General features: G+C 35.4%; 1 protein-coding gene across 1 annotated transcript in view; it reads left to right on the top strand.

Annotated features, from left to right (window-relative positions):
- VPS45 (vacuolar protein sorting 45 homolog) overlaps positions 1-19,814 on the top strand; it is a 1,242,679-nt gene that overhangs the window by 942,436 nt on the left and 280,429 nt on the right. The window contains exon 16 of the mRNA XM_044075179.1: positions 9,345-9,476. Within this exon, the coding sequence (XP_043931114.1) occupies positions 9,345-9,476 (132 nt within the window). The remainder of the gene's footprint in view (positions 1-9,344; positions 9,477-19,814) is intronic.

Here is a 19,814-nt window from a genome sequence, read left to right as displayed (position 1 = left end):
TTAATGCAAATATGAACAAGCAACATTTGATGCCTGGAGGCATCAGTAGGCGTTAACTGCAGAAAGGCCTGGAGACGCACTCAGCTGGAATGAGTTAAGAAAAAGTTCCTCTTGGTTTAATTTCTCATTGGTTTCTAATACTATGACAGAGTGGACCCCTTTTGTAAGTCAAAGTATGATTAAAGTTCATGCAATTACTATTGTTTCAGTTTTTGATGTTAGCCAAAAGTACTCTGCAGCAGCCGCAGTGTGCCCAGAACTGACACTGCCTTCAATTCGTACAGAGTAAAATGCATCAGTAGCATATCTAAATATGACTAAATTCTTTTTTATGAGACCCATTGCTCCTGCTGCTGTTGGAACTGCATGGGTGTCCTTCTTCCACACTGCCTTCATTTCTGCTTGCAAATCCTGGTATTTTATGAATTTCTCTCTCTCTCTTTATGCAAGACACTGTAAGCACTGTTTCTAGCAATTTCAATGTTCAGTGCTACTTTTGTCTTTTTTTCATGGGCTGCAATATCTGTTTTTCTCGCATCTATTTCTTGAACTGTTTGTAATGGGTGATCCTATGTGATATAAACTTCATCATTCTCTATAATGCTTTGATCATGTTTCTCATTTACTTCAATACTGTAATTTTGCATAATCCCCAATGTTAGCAGTCTTGCCACATTATTATGCCTTTCAGTGTACAGGCCCTCTGCCGTTAGTGTATCACACCCAGCAACAAGATGTCCAACTGTTTCCGATTCTATTTTACAAAACCTGCATTTGTTTTTTTTCTTCTGCATGTTCAGTGGATTTTGTAAACCAACATATACGTAGTCCACTATACTGGGCCACCAATATTAACCTTTTGTCTTTTGGTTTAAATTCACCTCTCCTTAACAATTCCTGCATCAGATCCTGATTGACATGAAGTTGTTCCAAAAGTTTTCTGTATGTGGAACTATATTTATGCCTTTCCCACATTTCTTACCTTCTCATTTGGTCCTTCACCTTACATTTTTTCTTTTGTTTTTAGGCACATTCATTTGCTGCCTGATTTTTAACTGCTTCTGATTTGATTCCCATTCCTGCTTGACACCAATATGCTTCTGCTAAACTAAGCAGAAAGTCATCTTAGACTTGTTCTCCTCATGTTTTAAAACTTTCACTATGTTTGGATCTTGAGGTCATCAGATATGTATGCACTCCTACAATTGCACATCTATACATGTAATCAATATTTGGGGACCCATACCCCCTTCAGAGTGGGAAATGTATAATCTTGGTATGCACTGCCTTTTATAAACATTTGATAAGCATGAATGATTTTTCTTGTACCACTGATCCATCACCTTTTGGGACAGGTCAGTCACCCCAAAACTGTAAATTAGAACAGGAGCAGCAAATTGGTTTATAGCTTGGAGTTTGTTCCTAGATGTCAGGGCTGTTTTCAGTATTAATTTTAGTCTTCTAAAATATTCTTTACTAAGTTTTGCTTTGCATTTGTTCTTGTTTAGTTGTTGATCCTTCATCAATTCCTAAATATTTATGCACTCCCTCTTGCTCAAATTCCTTTATGTAACACATTCCTGTACCAAATTGATATTTTTGGTATTGAGGCTTTCCTGCTTTAAATGTTGCTTTTGCACAATTATCAAGACCAAATGACATTCTTATATGGTCTGAGAAAGTTTTGACCACTTCCAGTTGTGCTTTCAGATCCTCATCTGATAAACTATACAGTTTTAAATCATCCACAAAAAGATAATGAGAATTTTTTACACTTTTGTTGTCTGGGAGCTAAATTGTAACCATGACCTAATCTGTTTAGTAGTGTAATGGGTTAAGGGCAAGACAAAAGAGCAGCAGTGACAGTCACCCTGGAATATGCACTTTTGAATTTTATCCCTGCGATAATAATTTGTCCTTTTTCATGGCTTAACTGCAAAGACCATATTTGGCCTCCCTAAAATCCATAAAGATTTGTCTAACCCACCGATGTGTCCTGTTGTTCATGCTTGCAATTGTATTACTGCCCCCCTTGCCAAGTTTTTAGATTTTAAATTGAAACACTTTCTGAACAACAAAAAAACATCTCTGTGTTGACTCTTGGGATATTTTAACATGTAATAATTTGATTTTTATGACTCCTTTCTTTTTTTGACTGTTGATGTAAAAGATCTGTATTCTGTGATCCCACATGATCTTGGTAATTTATGGTTCACAGAATTTCTATTTTAGGAAAGGAATGAATCAAGACTATATTCATTTATGTGAAGGCATTTTAGAAATTGTTTTGAAAATTTTTTATATTTTTTTAAAAATTAATGTTATGTCCAAGAGAAGGGTGTTGCCATGGAGGCCGCTTGTGGGCAATTCTTTGTGAATATTGTTATGTTAGAATGGGAACACAGATTTTCGTTCAAGTAGCGAATCATTTGAGGCATGTGAGTTATATGGAGGTTTAATAAAGAAAAATCCTTGATTTCATTATTTACATTAGTAACACAACAGCTTTTCAAAAATTTCACATGAACTTGGAGAAAATGGCATTCACTACTTGCATGTCCTACTTGAAAAATACTATGTTTATGGTTGGTATACCTCCAAAATTTTATCATAAGCCTACATACTCTAACATGTTTTTACATTTTAGCAGCTCCCACACCCTTAGTCAAACACAATCAGTTGTAAAAGGGCAATTTGTTAGATTTGATTGCGGCCCACAAGAGTACAGCTTTTGAAGATTTTTTATTGGAATGTGAACTGTTCAGCAGCATGTTTTTTTAAAGAGGTTATCCCAAAGAGTTCATTGATGATGTTAAAAATGAAGTGGTTTACAAGAGACAAAATAATTTCTTTAGCCCTATCTTAACACTTACTGCATATGAAACCTTTGTACATTCAAAGTCTGCCCCCTTTTTGGAGGTTTTGCATACACATGTTTAGTCTGCCCCTCATCATGATTCCACTAACACTCATAATTTTTCAATGTACTTCATTTTGGCTTTTAACTGTGATAGCTTTACCATCATTAATAATATTTTGAAGAACTGTGTGATTTTAAATGAAGATGGGATGGTAAAGGAAAAATTAGGGGACAAACCTAGATTTATTTATAAAAGGGGACCTATTTTTAAAAACTTAATTGAACATGCTTTTGCCCAGAAGGTGGATTCCCAACCCTTTATGGGTAAATGTGTATGTTGCCCCTTTTGTAAATCTATACATACGAGCAAACTTTTTGATATTAATGTTTTTTTCTTTTAAAATGAAGTGCAAATTTAATTGTAATGCTAGGGATGTTTTGTATGCAGCATTGTATCAACAATGCTCAGCTTTTTACATTGGTAAGATTGTGAGCATAGGTTACAGGTTAGGGTGTATGAGCACCAATATGAGATCAATAAGAAGAAAAATGTGAATGCAATTTATCAACATATTTTAGAACATCAAGGGCATCATTTTAAATTTTGTATTATTGAAAGCTGTTTGTAACATGCTGTTTGTAACATTAGGTGTGGGGCTTGGGCATTATATTTGGAGAAATGCTAATTGCACTGGATTTTATTGTTTAACGCCATGAGTTGGCCCGGTCTTAATGATTTGGCAGCTATTAGCTGTCTTTTAAAACTTATATCTCATTTAAGATGATTGCCTTGTATTGTTTTTTATTATATAAATGTATTTTTTAAACATTCATTTTTGATTCTTGTTGATGGTTTGCCTTGTTTGTGTTTTGTACATTGAAATGTTTAGGATTACAGCCTATTTAATGTTCTTAATAAATTCAATTAAATGTCATGGACTGTTTTTACAAGTATTTATTCTGACACAGGCTAGGTTGTTTAGATCTGATGAAGTCTCTAATGCACTGTTTCTGAGACAAAAGCACTTGTCTGTATTAATAAATTACTTTATACTCTTCCAAGGTCTTCATTCCGGCTTTGTTTTATTGTACTTTTGAAGTTTAACTGCAAAGTGGTTTGCCACTGTTTCATTGTCACTTTGATGCACTTGATCAATATAGGGTGTTTCTTACACATCTGTAAGTACTTTTTTATCCACGAATGTGGGATGCTGTCATAATCTTTTTTGTAATCTATTTGTGCCATACTTAGATTTTTCACCTTTTTACAATTCTTAATTATGACTCCATTTAACAACAAATGATCCTTTGGTCCCTATGACTTTCTTTTATTGCCCTCCTGTTCTATTGCCATGATTGGCTCTTCTTCTAAATTACTATAAACTTTCTAGTATATAGTTCATATATCGTCAGAAAGCAAGTTATTGGTCTGTAGTTTTTAGAATAGCCTGCAGGTTCACTGTTAAGAAGGAATATCATTTTTTCCTGTTGTTAACCAGGTTGGTATCTGTTCAGGATGTGCATATAAATAGTTTTTATTCAGGGCTAAATCTTCATTTAAAGATGTTATTTCTTTTAGCCAGAAGTTAGTTACTGCATATGGGCCTTGGGTTTTCCAGTTAGGAGCGCTTATTAATTTTGTTTCAGTTTCTCTGGCCGTTACTTCATCTCATTTCATATGCTATGTATCTGCACTTCTTACTGTTTCTTTTACTTCTATGCATTCAACATCTTTGTTATCTTCCACTGGGTTTTCATAGATATTTTTCCAAAATGTGTCTATTCTGGTTTTTTTTTTTTTTTTTTTTGGTGTTTCTATCCCTTTTGCTTTGTTTCCCAATTCTTTATAAAACTTTTTGGATCCTTAATGAAGTGCATATTTTGTACTTTTCCTTTATATTTATCTGCACATCTTACACGTTTTTCTGTCTGTGCTGATATCTTTAGTTTATTATTTGCAGTAGTGTATGATAGAGCCTGGTCTGTTCTAATACTGCATGCTGCTTTTATCACATTTGTCTTTCTAAGAAATTTTGTTGATCTGTTCCCTCTTCTGTACTCTTCTAATAGTGATGCTTCTGGTCTTAATTACTTTTTAGTTTTCTCTATTCAGTACTTCCATGATGGCATTTGATTTTTTTCCTTTCCTTTCCCTTATTGCCCTGTATTTTTATGGTAAGACATTTTTATTAAATTAGCTGCACAGTAATCTATCATATTTTCTGTTATACCACATGAATTTCTGTTAAAACAAACACAGTAATGAAAACTATTATCAGACTTCTAACATTTTGGGTCTTATTGACTTTGTCTATTTCCTTCATTGATCTAAATATGCCTAGCCATCTCTATTAAATCAAGCAACTCTTCCTTTAGATGTTTTTCTTCTAAACTGAGGGCACAATCTTCATTCACTGTTTACTACAGGCATTCTACAGAAAGTTCCAGAACATCTTCCTGTGACGTATTCTCTTCAGCTACATCCTGCATCATCCATTGCTCTTTCATATAAGAACTTACTAGCCCATCACTCCACAACATTGACTGCATCAGAGTTGCCACAGTTTCCTGCTCCTTCCCTTGCTGGGCAACTCCAGCTGAACTTCTGCACTGACTTTCTACTGAAGACTCCAGAGTATCTTCCTGTGGCAACTGATCGGATACTTCCCATTCCACTTGTTTCACCTTAATTTGGGACTCTCTGTTACCAGGATTGGATTTTCTACACTAAATCCTTCACTTTGCAGCTAATACAGTTCCTGTGTGGAAGTCATTATCGATTTTAAATCCATCTTCAGAGACATACCCATATGAGGAGATTTGACATTGCTCATTATCATCAAGAACGCCAGTCTTACTAACAGCAGTACTTTTGATAATATAAAATGAACCCTATCTATTCTAGACTTCTCACAAAGGAAGAAAAGGAACTTATTAATTAGTCTTGATATTAATGCGGCCTTTCATTGTATTAACTGGATCTATCTATTTACTCTTTTGGAATGCTTAAAATTTTCACATAATTTTATTAATCTTCTAAAACATTTATATGAAGAAACCTATGCATATATCAAAATAGGGTCATATATTTCCAATAAAATATCCGTTACAAAAGGCACCAAACAAGGATGTCCTCTCTCTCCTATACTATTTAATTTGATCATGGAACCCTGGGCAAATGAAATAAGAAACAATAAAGTAATAGAGGGTTTGGAAATGGATAAAGACAATCTAGCCAAAATCCAGTTGTTTGTAGATGATGTTCTTATCACTACAAAGGGAAATGACTCCTCATTCATGTCATTATATGAATCAATTAAAACATTTCAAATGATGTCCGGTCTATCATTCAATGACAATAAAACAAAAAATTTACCCATATATCCTAATGATCAAAAAATTTTAAAAAGGATGATAGGAAATAATACATATCACATTGCTAACGCAGATCAAATCACATATCTTGGAATCATTCTTGCTAAAGACATTAAATCAATAATTCAATTAAACTATAACAAATGTTTACAAAATATCCAAGAATTATTTTCAAAATGGAATACAATAATATTTATTACTGAAGAAAGACTAACCATTATAAAAATGATAATGCTACCTAAAATCGTATACATAATGCAATCCATTCAAATTCTACCCTCAAAAAGGTTTATAAATAAACACTTTAATACTAAGATTCTTCTGGTCACAAAAAACCCCTAGAATTACTATTAATCAACATACTAACAGCTGGAAGAATGGTGGAATAGCTTTCCCAGATCTAAATCTCTATTCGATTTCCGCTGTAATCAGATCAATTTCTCATCTCTTAGATATAACCTATTTAGCTAAATGGAAATCTTTATGGGAAGTATCAGCCATGGAACTTATAATGAGACCAACATCATATCAACTAGAATTCATAAACACACCTTTTATATGGATCTTAAAAGAATATTCTATCACACATACTAATCCTAATCATACTGCCAGTTACATACATATTATAATTAACTTTAGAAACTTTATATATAAACATGTTAAATATAAAGACTACTTTTTTTTTGTTATTTCCTATAGCATATACACAAGGGACTTTTGTTACCTCAGATATTAACAAAATTTCTCAACTGAAAAACAGTGAACTCAAATACTGGTTCCAGCTAACTTATGAATACAAGACTAGTTCAATGGATCATATTATACAGGAATATAAACTTAATAATTCCTCATGGTTAGATATACAAACACTTATACTATATCTTGATAATAAGTTGAAACTAGCTTCATCAACTAGCAAACATGACACCAGGATATTATTACAATTTCTTCAATCAACATTATTACACCAGCATACATATTCAGGTAGTCTCTCCTTTATTTATAGACATTTAAGAGAAGAAAAATACCCCGTGGTGCTGGTGCTGCGGTAGCGTTGTTGCCTCGCAGTAAGACGCTGTCTGGTTTGATTCTCAGCTAGAGCGTCTTCTGCGTGGAGACATGCGTGAATGGGCGTACCTTCATTGAAGATTGTGCGTCAGGGCTGGTAACTCGGCACGTAAAAATCAACTACCAATCATTAGCAGACCGGAGTTCTGCTGTGGCGACCCCTAACCGGGAAAAGCCGAAAGACACAACAACAAGAGAAGAAACATTTTCTTGCACACATAACCACTGGAGTTATTATAGTTTAATTACTCATAATTCCCCAAGTGAGCAAGATAAGGTTAATATGCTACAATCAGCTGGGAAGACATCATTTTCTCTGAAATGGAAGATTTACACATGGAGATTCATGAATAGATCCTTTTATACACCACAAATAATGGACAAAATTAATAAAAACAGAACATCTTTAACAGATGCAACTCTAATGTAGATATTAACTGGGCACATATGTTTTTTGCTGTCCAACCCTAAATATATTTTAGAATAAAGTAAATGACTTTTTACAAGCACTTTTTTCAGACAGCTTCATATTGACTAAATCATTAATCATATTTAATACACCTGTTCCACAATGTGTTAGGAAAACCAAATACTCATTACTATGGACTATATTGGCAGTGGCTAGAAAGATCATAACAAAAAATTGGATTTCAAAACATCCTCCTACATTCTCTGAGTCTACTAATTTATTAAAAGAAGTTAGTCATTTACAGATAAGAACCATAACCTCTAGAACTTCTAGAAAGACATATGAATATCATTTATGGGTTAACTTACAAAATATGTTGGAAAATATGATCATTTTGCATAAAGGTAATTGACTTTCCTTGTCATTCATGAGAACAAGTTACAAAAGATAGGTTATAGTGTATGTTAATGTATAAATACTGGATGTCTATGTGTACATACTTTTGTTTGCTTTGTTATTCGTATATTCATATTTAAATGCTTTAAATATTTATCAATTTGTAAATCTGTAATGTAAATTATCTTATATATGTCTATGTGATTGTTTTCATTATAATCAAAATCAATAAAACACTTTAAAAAAAAAAATGCCAATATTACAATTAAAGGAACGCTCCAACTTGATCAAATTCCTTAGCCTTAATATGAATTAAGTATGTATTAAGGGGGCTAATTCTGTACTGCAGAGGTAAAAAAAAGTCTTGTGTAACTAAAAACATTCCTGTGGAAATAAAATATCTGAAATTCATCTCACAAGAGCTGTACTAATTGACCATATTGGATCCTCTCCTATTACTGTTGTTTCTCATGGTCATTTTCCTCCAGAAGTGCATTTGTTAATCCTTGTGGTAATTAGCAGTGTAGAGCAAAGAGGTATTTGTAGCTATTTGCCATTCATTTTATTACACTATTAATATTTTGGCAGCTTCTCCTACAGTTCTCTCTTATTTTGTACTCTGAACTTGCCTGATATTTAATGGCACTTGCAGGTCTACCTTTATTCTGTCCACATACTCTTTCCCGTTTGTCCATTTTCATAGAAATATTCAAACACTAACATATGTAATACAAATTTGTTTCCGTTAGCAAAACATTTTCACTGCCTTTTACTGTCAGGCTACCATTGCTGCTGTGTTTTGCCTTTGACTTGAGGCATTGCGCCTGGCCACCTGGTTAACAAAATATACATAAATAGTTACTAAAAGAGAAGAACTATAGACAGATTGCAGAGTCATGTTCTAATTTACAAAATGTAGAACAAAATGCTGTAGTAAACAGCCTATGATAGTAAAATGTTACAGAGGTAGACACTAAACACTTTGTGTATAAATACCCCAAATCTGTCACAGAATGCATATAACACATTTTGTTAATGTTGCTTTTCAGCAGGTCTTCTAGTCATCCACTGAAATATGTTTGTATTTCATAGGTTTGAAGTAATATGCAATAATATCCAACTTCTCAAAACCAAACTACCTCAGTCTCAGTTTTAAAATGACATTTTGGTGCTTTTCTGAAGGATGGCTTAACTGAACTCTAACAAAGATTTTTTTTTATGATTGATTTTATGTAGGCCTCAAGATATCATTGTTTTCATCATTGGAGGTGCAACATATGAAGAGGCATTGGTTGTTTATAACCTGAACCGGACTATGCCTGGTGTCAGAATCGTCTTGGGTGGAACAACTGTACACAACACAAAAACGTAAGCAGCCATTTGCAAATGCAGTATATACAAACTGTATGCCTTAAAGTCACAAAGCACTAACTGAAGCAGATAAACACAAAGCCAGAAGAAGTAGCTGGATTGAATCCACTCAAAGTAATGCAGGCTGCAAATCACCACACAGTTGTAGAATGCAGAATCCACTTTATTAACTTCAGACCAAAAAAATCCAAGGATGAGCGTTTTCGTCCAGAAAGATCTAGACTTCATCAGACAATTTACCCCACATAGTTACTTCCTTCTTATACAGTTCAAACAGGAAGTTCCACCCAGTTATAAACTAATCAGTTGTCATTAAAAGCACAATATTTACAGTCACTGAATTTAAAAAGCAGACAAAATATACAAACTGAAAAAGTTCATGAACACACCACCCTAAAAACACACTATACATAAACACTGCTTCATAAAATGACAATGTATAATAAATATTTTGAATGTGTTAAAACAATAAATATGTGTAATTAAATACTAAAAACTAGATATAGTAGAAAATGTTGAGAAATAAATACACTTAACATAAATACTGAACATGTGAATTATTTAAAATGTTAAAATGTATAATAGAGAAATATATATGTATATATATATATATATATATATTTTTTTATTTTTTTTTATTTAGTGGTTTATATGCTTGTATATGCCCACTCTTTACCATATATCCCCTACACAGTTCCTAGACATCTCCTTTACTGCTCACTCCCTCACTATTATCCCAGGATTACCTATCCTCATATCACTCTACTAACACCCCATCTCTATCCTTCGTAAGCCTCTTACCTTCTTCTACTGTCTTTCATCTATATATTTACCTTCAACTCTATTTCTCTGTACGTCTCTTACCTTCCTATAAATCACTGCAAACTTGCCTTCAGGCTTTCACACTCTACTGATTGTTTTCCTCGCATTCTCCTTCCTTTGGCTCAACCCGCTCCATTCGCCCTGCGGGCTCACTCCGCTCCCCTACCCTGCCCCCAAATCTCACCCGCCCCAGCACCTCTTCATTTATTCTTCACATACTCCTCCCACCCATATCAATTAACTAATCATAGTCTTCTTTTTATTACCCCTCCCACTCCACTATCCTATACCTCTCTCTTCTCTTAGTCTCCTCCTCTCCTCCTGTAAATTAATATAACCTCATTTACTTCTATACCTCTCCTCCTCAATAAGCCAGTTCACTTCTACTATAATACTCCCTTCAATACCCCCCATTGTAAACATGCCCTCCCCAATCCTCTATACTGTCCGGGTCCCTTGCTCCCTTCTTGTACTACTAATTCCTCATTATTATGCTACTTCTTACTCTTCCAAAGCACCCCATGCCTACCTTCTACTCAAACTATCCCTTACACTCACCTGCAACCACTTTTATGCACTCACTTCCACTCCATATCCTCCTCTCTTATTCCACCTAACCTACTGTACCTATTCCATCCCAAACACTTCTCCACCACAACAAACACTTTTATTCATAAACTACTGCTAGCCCCAAAGAGCTTCCTACTATACAAACCCAAAAGGCTAAAAGTTACTTCCTGTAATGTCCTAGCCTTATCTAGAAAATATCCATCCCAACCCTGGCCCTTGTCTCATTACAAACAACTCCTTCCCCCTACCCCCTACTTCTCCCACTACATTTAACCTTTTCCCCCCTTCCCCTTCTTCCTCTGCCTTCTCTCTCAACACTCTTAAGTTCTTCACTATCAATGCCCAGAGCCTTAATAACAAAGTACACCAAGTACAAGCTTGGATTAACCACAACCAACCTGACATCTTAGCCATCTGCGAAACCTGGCTAAAACCCCATATTGCTGACACTGAAATCTTACCTCCTGGTTTCCATATCCACAGAAGTGACCGATTAAATAAAAAAGGTGGAGGCTCTGCTCTAATCTACTCTAACCTAACCTTCTTTCCTTAATCCCTCTTCAAATCCCAACTCCACAATTCAAAAATTCTGAACTAACAGCAAGTCTCCTATGATTGAATAAACATAAGAATATCTGCCTTATTTCCCTATGTATCTCCTCAGGCGACAACATCTCTACCCTTGAAAATATTCTTTATTGGGCCTCAACTGAAATAAAATATGAAACTTACATTATAGGCGACGTTAATATTGGTTGGAATAAAATCAACATGCCTTCTCCCTCCCTGTCCATTAACCTCTACAACTTCACTGAAGTAATCCACTCAACCACCCGTCCTAACAAAAATTACCCCCGAGGATCCATCATAAACTGGATCCTAGTCTCCCATCCAAACAAAATAATTCTCTATGGCACTATCCCTGACACCTTTAGTGACCATCTCCCTGCTTTCATTCATCGCTCAGCTAACTCCACCCAATATCAACACCATTACATTCCCACTCGTAATCTTAGCAACTTCAACCCCACAACTTTCTCAAACATCTTTAAACAAATTAATTGGGAAATCCTAAATACTCTTCCCCTTGACAAAGCTGTAGAACATTTCAACTCTGTCTTCCTAAATACTCTTAACTCCCTAGCCCCTCTAAGAAACAAACGAGTCAAAGCTAATTCTGCTCCTTGGCTATCCAAAGAAACAAAACAAATCATGCTCCACAGGGACAAATCCTGGAAGCTTTACCAGAAAAATAAAATGCCTGTTACCTTGCTCCAATACACCCAACTCCGCAACCATGTAAAAAAACTAATCACCATAGACAAAAAAAATCTACTACAATAAGCTTCAGTCCCAACAATAATAAGAACCCAAAACAATTCTGGAAATCAGTTAATTCCCTTCTCCATCCAGGGTCCAGGCATAATCCTTGCCCTGACTCAAGTATAACTGACACTGATCTGAGCTCTCATTTCATCTCATTATTTACAGAATCCATAGCTACCTAACCAAAACTTTCATAAACAACAATCCACACAACTCTCATACTTCAGCACATAAATGCTCTAATGCCCCTGACAACATACCCTCCTCCTTCCTCAAATGTACTGCTGATGGTATTGCTCTCCCAGTCAGTATCCTAATTAACAGATCCTTAAAAGAGTCATGTGTACCCAAACTCTGGCATTCAGCCTACATTCTTCCTCTTCACAAAGGAGGCAAAAACACCAATATTTCCAATTTCCACCCCATTGCGCTACTCTCTCAGATATCGAAAATTCTAGAAAAATGTGTCCACCACCAACTTATGCCTTTCTTAACCCAGAATCAACTCCTAACACCCACCCAACACGGCTTCAGCCCCGGCCACAGCACCATAACTGCCTTACTGTCCTTCCTAGAAACAGTCAATCGAGCCTGAGATTCTGGACTACTAGTATCCACAGTACTGCTAGATCTCTCTAAAGCATTTGACACCATTTCCCATAAACACCTTCTCTTTCATCTCGCCAACCTTAATCTCTCCCCTAATACTCTATCCTGGTTCTCCAGTTACCTATCAGACAGATCTCAAGCTGTCAGATGGAAAAACTGTACCTCCTCCTTCTTGCCAACACCCACCGGCATTCCCCAGGGGTCCATCCTCGGACCCATGCTTTTCAACATCTTCATTAATAACCTTCACACTGTCATCCCTGACACAGCAGTTATCTAATATGCTGATGACTCAACTTTAGTCTGTGCCACCTCTAACCTTCCTGAACTACTGACTAAAACCCAAATAGCATTTTCTACTACTGAGAACTGGATGCACCAAAACCATCTCTCTCAACTCACATAAATCTAAAATACTACTTTTCCCTCCCGCCAGGGCTTTCTCTTATGACAAAAATGCTTTCAAAGTCCTAAGCCAAACCAACACTGCTATAGAAGTGGTCCCTTCTGCAAAACATCTTGGCATTACCATAGATGAACACCTTAAATTTGATATCCACATACAACAAAACATAAAGAAAACCCACCAAAAGTTAGATATGCTCTATAGGAATAACCTCTTTCTCTCCAACTCCTCTAGGCATACCTTGGCAACTACCTACCTTCTACCTCCTTTACTATATGGAGCCCCTCTTCTAACTAATCTGTCTTCTTCCAACACCACAAAACTTGAAATTTGCTATAATAAGATCTCTAAATTTGCAACTAAATCAAAAACCTCTACTCACCACTGCCTTACCCTACAATCACTGAACTGGCCAGAACTCTCTAACCACCTAGACTAAATTCAACTAATCACCGCTCACAAATTAATATTCTACCCAGATAAATGCCCAGCCTTAACAAACATCCTTCCCCCATACATCCCAATCAGATCTCTGAGATCTGAACACCAAAATTGAATCTGTAGCCACAAACCCAAATGTCCTGCTGGACAGCTTCTACTCTCTTTCTCTCCAGGTAAGAAATGGAACTCTCTCCCTCCTTCACTTAGGACTAGACCAAACTCTGAAACCTTCAAGACCCAACTTTTCTCATACATGTAATCCAAACGGAAATGTTCCTGCTTACACCCTACCTAAATTCAAGCGAATTTCCCCAATGAGCTCTCCATACTCCTTGCTCCACTCTACCCTCGGACTATTATTTCTATTCTCCTAAAATAGACTTAAGCTGACAGTCACTGATTACCCTCGAACTATTATTTCTGTCCTCCTAAAATAGACTTAAGCTGACAGTCACTGATTAAGCAATTTCTCTCACTTGACTCCAAGTATGTAAATATTGTAAATATCACAGTATTTCTATTGTCTGCACAGCAAGTTTTTTACCTTATTTAACTAAAACATCTGCATGCTAACTGCCCCTCCATTCTAATGTAAAACCACAAGAAACCTTAGATCTTTATATTACAGACAGTTGATCATGCTATGCTGAATGGAAATACCTGTAAACTGTGTTCTCTATTATCTGTTAACTGTGTTTTATGATGTACATTTTATGCATTTTGCATTTCCTGACTGTATGAATTTTATACATGTATTTTACTTTTAACATTATGTAACCATTATTGTATTGTATTGCTTATGGAGCTTTTCTCCCTGGGCCTCCACTGAAAATGGGCACGTTCTGGCCCAGTGGACTTCCCCAGTAATCAAACTGAAAATAAATAAATAAATAAATATGCAAATATTGTAGTTAGGCAATGGGAGAAGAAATTTATTTTGTGCACATCAGATTTTACACCAGGTTTTTGGATGATATGTTTGTTCTGTGGGATGGACCTGTTGATGCTATTGATGATTTTATAAACTATACTGGAACCACCACAGAATTTCTTAAGTTCACCTATACCAGTGACCTTGACAAAATTTCCTTTTTAGACATCTTTTTGGAAAAGGGTTATGAAAATAAGAGGTTTGTTTCGAACATCTTTAGGAAAAGCACATATTCGAACTCACTACCGGGTTTTTCTAGCACACACCCAGTCAAACAAAAGAAAGCAGTAGTTAAGGGACAATTTGTGCATGCAGCCCGTATGGTATCTAGTACTGATGAATTTTTAGATGAATGTGACAACTTGAATAATATGTTTCAAAAAAGAGGCTATCCTTGTAAGTTCATTAGTGATATAATGATTGAGTTGGTTAACAAGAGAGCGTGGGTTTTATGTACCTTTACTTTCTACTGTGACTGACAGTGGTCCTTCCACCAGTAATCAAGAAACTGACAATGTTGCAAGTAAGAATGATTATAAGACTTCTTTCATCACTGTATTCACTCAAGATAGTTACATAGTAAGAAACATCTTAACAAAAACTGGTCTATTTTGAGACATGATAAGAACATCAGACCACTAATAGGACTGCAACCTACTATGGTGTATAGAAAAGGCAAGAATATGAAAAACATATTTGAGAGCAGTAACTCTTACCCAAACCACAGGTCAGGTTCTGTGAACAAATGTGGCAGATGTAACTATTGCAGTTACATTAAAGAAGGCAATATTTTTGACATCAATAATATCGAAATCAGAATCAATCAGAAATACAACTGTAACTCGGTGAAAGTGATTTACTGTGCCATGTGTACCACCTGTTCTTGCTTTTATATAGGCAAGACTGACAAAGTTAAAAAAATCGCATATACGAACACCTATATGACATAAGGAATAAAAAAGAAGCAAATTCTCTTAGCAAACATGTTTTGGAGTATAATGACCATAAGTTCCAATTTTTTATTATAGACAATATCAGTACCAACATGAGGGGTGGCGCATGGTCACTATTACTTGAAAAAAGAGAATTATACTGGTAATTACGTTTGAATGCTGGGAACTGGCCAGGCCTGAATGAGCATATTTCCATTAGCCCAATTTTAAAACTAAAGGCACTGAAAAGATTAAAAAAAAATATATATATATATATATATATATTTTTTTTTTTTTTTCTCCATTATGCATTTTAACATTTTAAATAATTCACGTGTTCAGTATTTATGTTAAGTGTATTTATTTCTCTTAACATTTTCTACTATATCTAGTTTTTAGTATTTAATTGCACATATTTATTGTTTTAACACATTTAACATATTTAAATATTTATTGTACATTGTCATTTTATGAAGCAGTGGTTATATATAGTGTGTTTTAGGGTGGTGTGTTCCATGAACTTTTCAGTTTGTATATTTTGTCTGCTTTTTAAATTCAGTGACTGTAAATATTGTGCTTTTAATGACATAATTGATTAGTTTATAACTCTGTGGAACTTCCTGTTTGAACTGTATAAGAAGGAAGTAACTATGTGGGGTAAATTGTCTGATGAAGTCTAGATCTTTCTGGACGAAAGCGCTCATCCTTGGATTTTTTTGGTCTGAAGTTAATAAAGTGGATTCTGCATTCTGCAGCTGTGTGGTGATTTGCAGCCTGCATTACTTTTGAGTGGGTTCTATCTAGCTGCTACTTCTGGCTTTTGTGTTTATCTGCTTCAAACTGTATGTCTTACCAATTGATGTGAACTGCTGCATTAGGGTGAGGAAATAAATGGACTGGGTCAGTCACTGCTATGCTAGTTCATTTACATAAAATTGAAAAGTTTGACAAGCTGTTCTTACATTTTAGGAAATGTATACTTATGATCGTAGATTAGTACTAGATGATCATAGATTAGTACTAGATACAGCCGCGGTGGTTCAGCGGTAGTGTTGTTGCCTCACAGCAAGAGGTTCTCTCATTCGATTCTCAGCTGGAGCACCTTCTGTGTGGAGTCTGCATGTTCTCCCCGTGGTCGAGTGGCGTTTGAAAGACATGCATGAATGGGCATGCCTTTGTTGAAGGTTGGGCGTCGAGCTGGCACCTTGGCACTGTGAAAATCTACTGTCAATCATTAGCGGACCGGAGTTCCGCTGTGTCGACCCCTAACCGGGAAAAGCCGAAGGAACAACAACAACATCATATATTAGTACTAGGCTAACTGCCCTTGTAGATCATAAGCCTAGCCAATTACCCCATGTGAGAGTCAAACCATGCACCTTGTGCCTGTAAGGTAAACACATCATTATGCCATTTATCAATCTATCCTTTATTGACTGGGTTAGTCCCACTAGGCTAGTGACCTCTTTTCATAGGAGACCTAAGGTGGAATTTATACAACCAGGGGAAATTTGGCTAAGGCAACAGGGAACTTACTACTCTTTTTGATGCAATGAGATGTTTAACATCCACCTAAGCTACCAGCTACTCAAGCAGATGGGAACTAATTTTCTATCAGCAGTCCGTTTCCCTGGTGTGAGAATAGAACCCACAGCTTTCTGCACCAAAGGAGAGTGTGCTGCTTGCTGCACCACTGGCACTATTTATTATTGCTTTGTTATTTAAATGCATATTAAAAGAGCTGAGCATTTTGTATTAAAAATGACTGATGACAGGGACTTTACTGGACTTGAGTAGAATGTCTTCAGTTAATGAAGATGGTACAATAAATGTAGTTTAATCATTTCCTTTATTAGTAGTTATTTGCAATTAAAATGGCCATTTAATTTTGTTGTCAAATTCAAATTCAAATGCAAATTCGCCACAGGGGCATCCTACCGTAGTCACCACTGTCTCTCACTTGCTGAACTGGGCTGGCTTGAACTCCCTCACCTCCTTCAGTGGTATCAACTCTCACTCGCCCACAAACTAGTAAACCATCCACTAAATGTCCCATCCCTCCAGAATCTACTCCAACCCTATCGCACCACCAGACCACTAAGATCCAGCAGCAAAAATCACTTGCAGATCACTAAAGCCAATAACTCTGCTGGTGAAGCACTATTCTCTTGCGCCATAGCCAAATTATGGAACTCACTCCCACCCACAATTACCTCCATACCATCATGCACCCACTTCAAAACTTTACTATAAGCGCAACTAAAAACATGCTGGCGATGCCCTTGCAACTCCCACTCTAATATCATCCACCCAATCCAACCACTACCTTTCTTTCCACTCCACTAACTACCTTGATTATAGCAAGCTCACATGCTCATAAGCCAGTACTTATTATACAGCACGAACTTCTTCTTCTTGTAACATTTGTTAATGTCTGGTATGCACTTCACAGATAAAGATTCTAGTTGTCTACTGATGTACTATGTTCTTCATCTGTAAATATGTTGTAAGTAATTGCTATGTAAATTGTTATTCACTATGTAATCCAATGTATATACTGTCTGTTTATTTTAACTGTGGAGCTTTTCTCTCCGGGCCTCCGCTGAAAATGGACCTACGTCCAGTCGGACACTCCTGGTCAACAAATTTAAATAAATAAATAATAAATAATAAATTGTCATATGAGATAAAAACCTTTGATGCAAAGAAACAGTAGCAGTGACATAGTAATTTTGGTAGCATGAAAAACTATTCTAAATGGATGTTTACCAATTTAAGATATATATACATCTTCTGCAGTGTGTTTAGTGTGCACTGAATGTAGGCATCCCTAAAATCTGGGATCTTTTTTAAATATTTTTATTAGCTGAAAAATTATAACAGGTTCATAAAATTAAAGATAATTCAGTCATAAGTAATACAAAGAAATGTCACATTCAAAAGTTCATTGTAAAAAGTAAACTATTAATTCATAATAAGCTTAAATCTAACTAGTCAATAACTGCTTACAGAACATTCTACTTACAAATATTGAAGTACTTGCATATCCTTGAAATATTCAATTAATGATTGTCAGATGAATTTTTTTTATTAACTTTTGATGTTTAATAAGGCATCATTTTAGCAGCTATCCAACAGAGAAGATAACTTTGGCCAGAATCTGAAGTTTATACTTGTACAGATATAGTTATAAACAGATTTAATCTGTGTATATCTATATTAAAATTGCAATTTCTTTACTTTGGATATTTCTAATTAGATAGAGGAAGTCTGTAAATTTTGGTTTGCCATCTTTCTACCAATATTTAATTATTACCTTTCCTGCAACTGCTAGTACACACCACAAAAGGGGTCGTTGAGGACTATTAACACAAGTAAGAATTAGAATAGCATATATTATAAATGAGACTTTCTGAGAGAATAAAACATTCCAAGGCTTGACAGAAATATTCAATTTCTTCCCTGTATATATACTTATTAGCAAACATGCGACATTACTTAACACACTTTAGAAACCCACGTCATACTCATCATAACACATTTTAAACATCTTTCACTACATAAAGTTTTATATTTGGTGCTTTTGTTAATTTATCAGAATGGTTTAGAATTTATACACATTTAATATGTTCATTTAGACCAGGTTGGATTTCTTGTCTTAAAATTAATTGGTATTTGAGTTCCCTAGTCTCCAATCAGCTGTAATAATCCCACTATACCCTGGATATCAAAATCTCAACACAAGCCTCAAAAATAAATACAAATTATGAAATTGCCTGCAAACCACAGGATGCCTGTGTAAGGCATTTGTGTCATCCTTAATCTGTATCATCTGAATATGTTCTTACATATGTTGTGAGAGTTTCCTTGTAGTTTATCTACATAGAAACCCTCACAGCTGGAATATGTCTCAATGTACAGTACTGCAATACAATTGCAAACACAGTGTTCAGAACTTCAATAAAAAGCATCTATGTTGGGCATGTTACATTATTATAAATGAGTACATATAGTACACCTATCACATGCAATATTCTGTTTTCTTTATTACTTTTAACCTTACTGATTAAATAACTGTCTATGTTCCAGTCTCACTTGAAGATTATACCCCTTTTGAAAAACAAATTTCAGCTTAGAACCCAGTACTTAAGTACTTGATCATTCCCATGGACAAGTTTCCAATTATCTTTAATCACTTATCGCATCATGTAACTGTCCAAGGACTTTGTTAGCATATAGGCTGCAGAAAAACTCTTCTTTTCCCTAGTAGAGACTGCATTGTTCTACCATGTTAAATA

The sequence above is a fragment of the Protopterus annectens genome, chromosome 6.part0 (assembly GCF_019279795.1).
Source record: "Protopterus annectens isolate FY-2018-M chromosome 6.part0, PAN1.0, whole genome shotgun sequence".
Taxonomy (NCBI): domain Eukaryota; kingdom Metazoa; phylum Chordata; order Ceratodontiformes; family Protopteridae; genus Protopterus; species Protopterus annectens.
The sequence above is the reverse complement of the archived record's forward strand: the minus strand, read 5'-3'. Positions and strand labels throughout refer to the sequence as shown.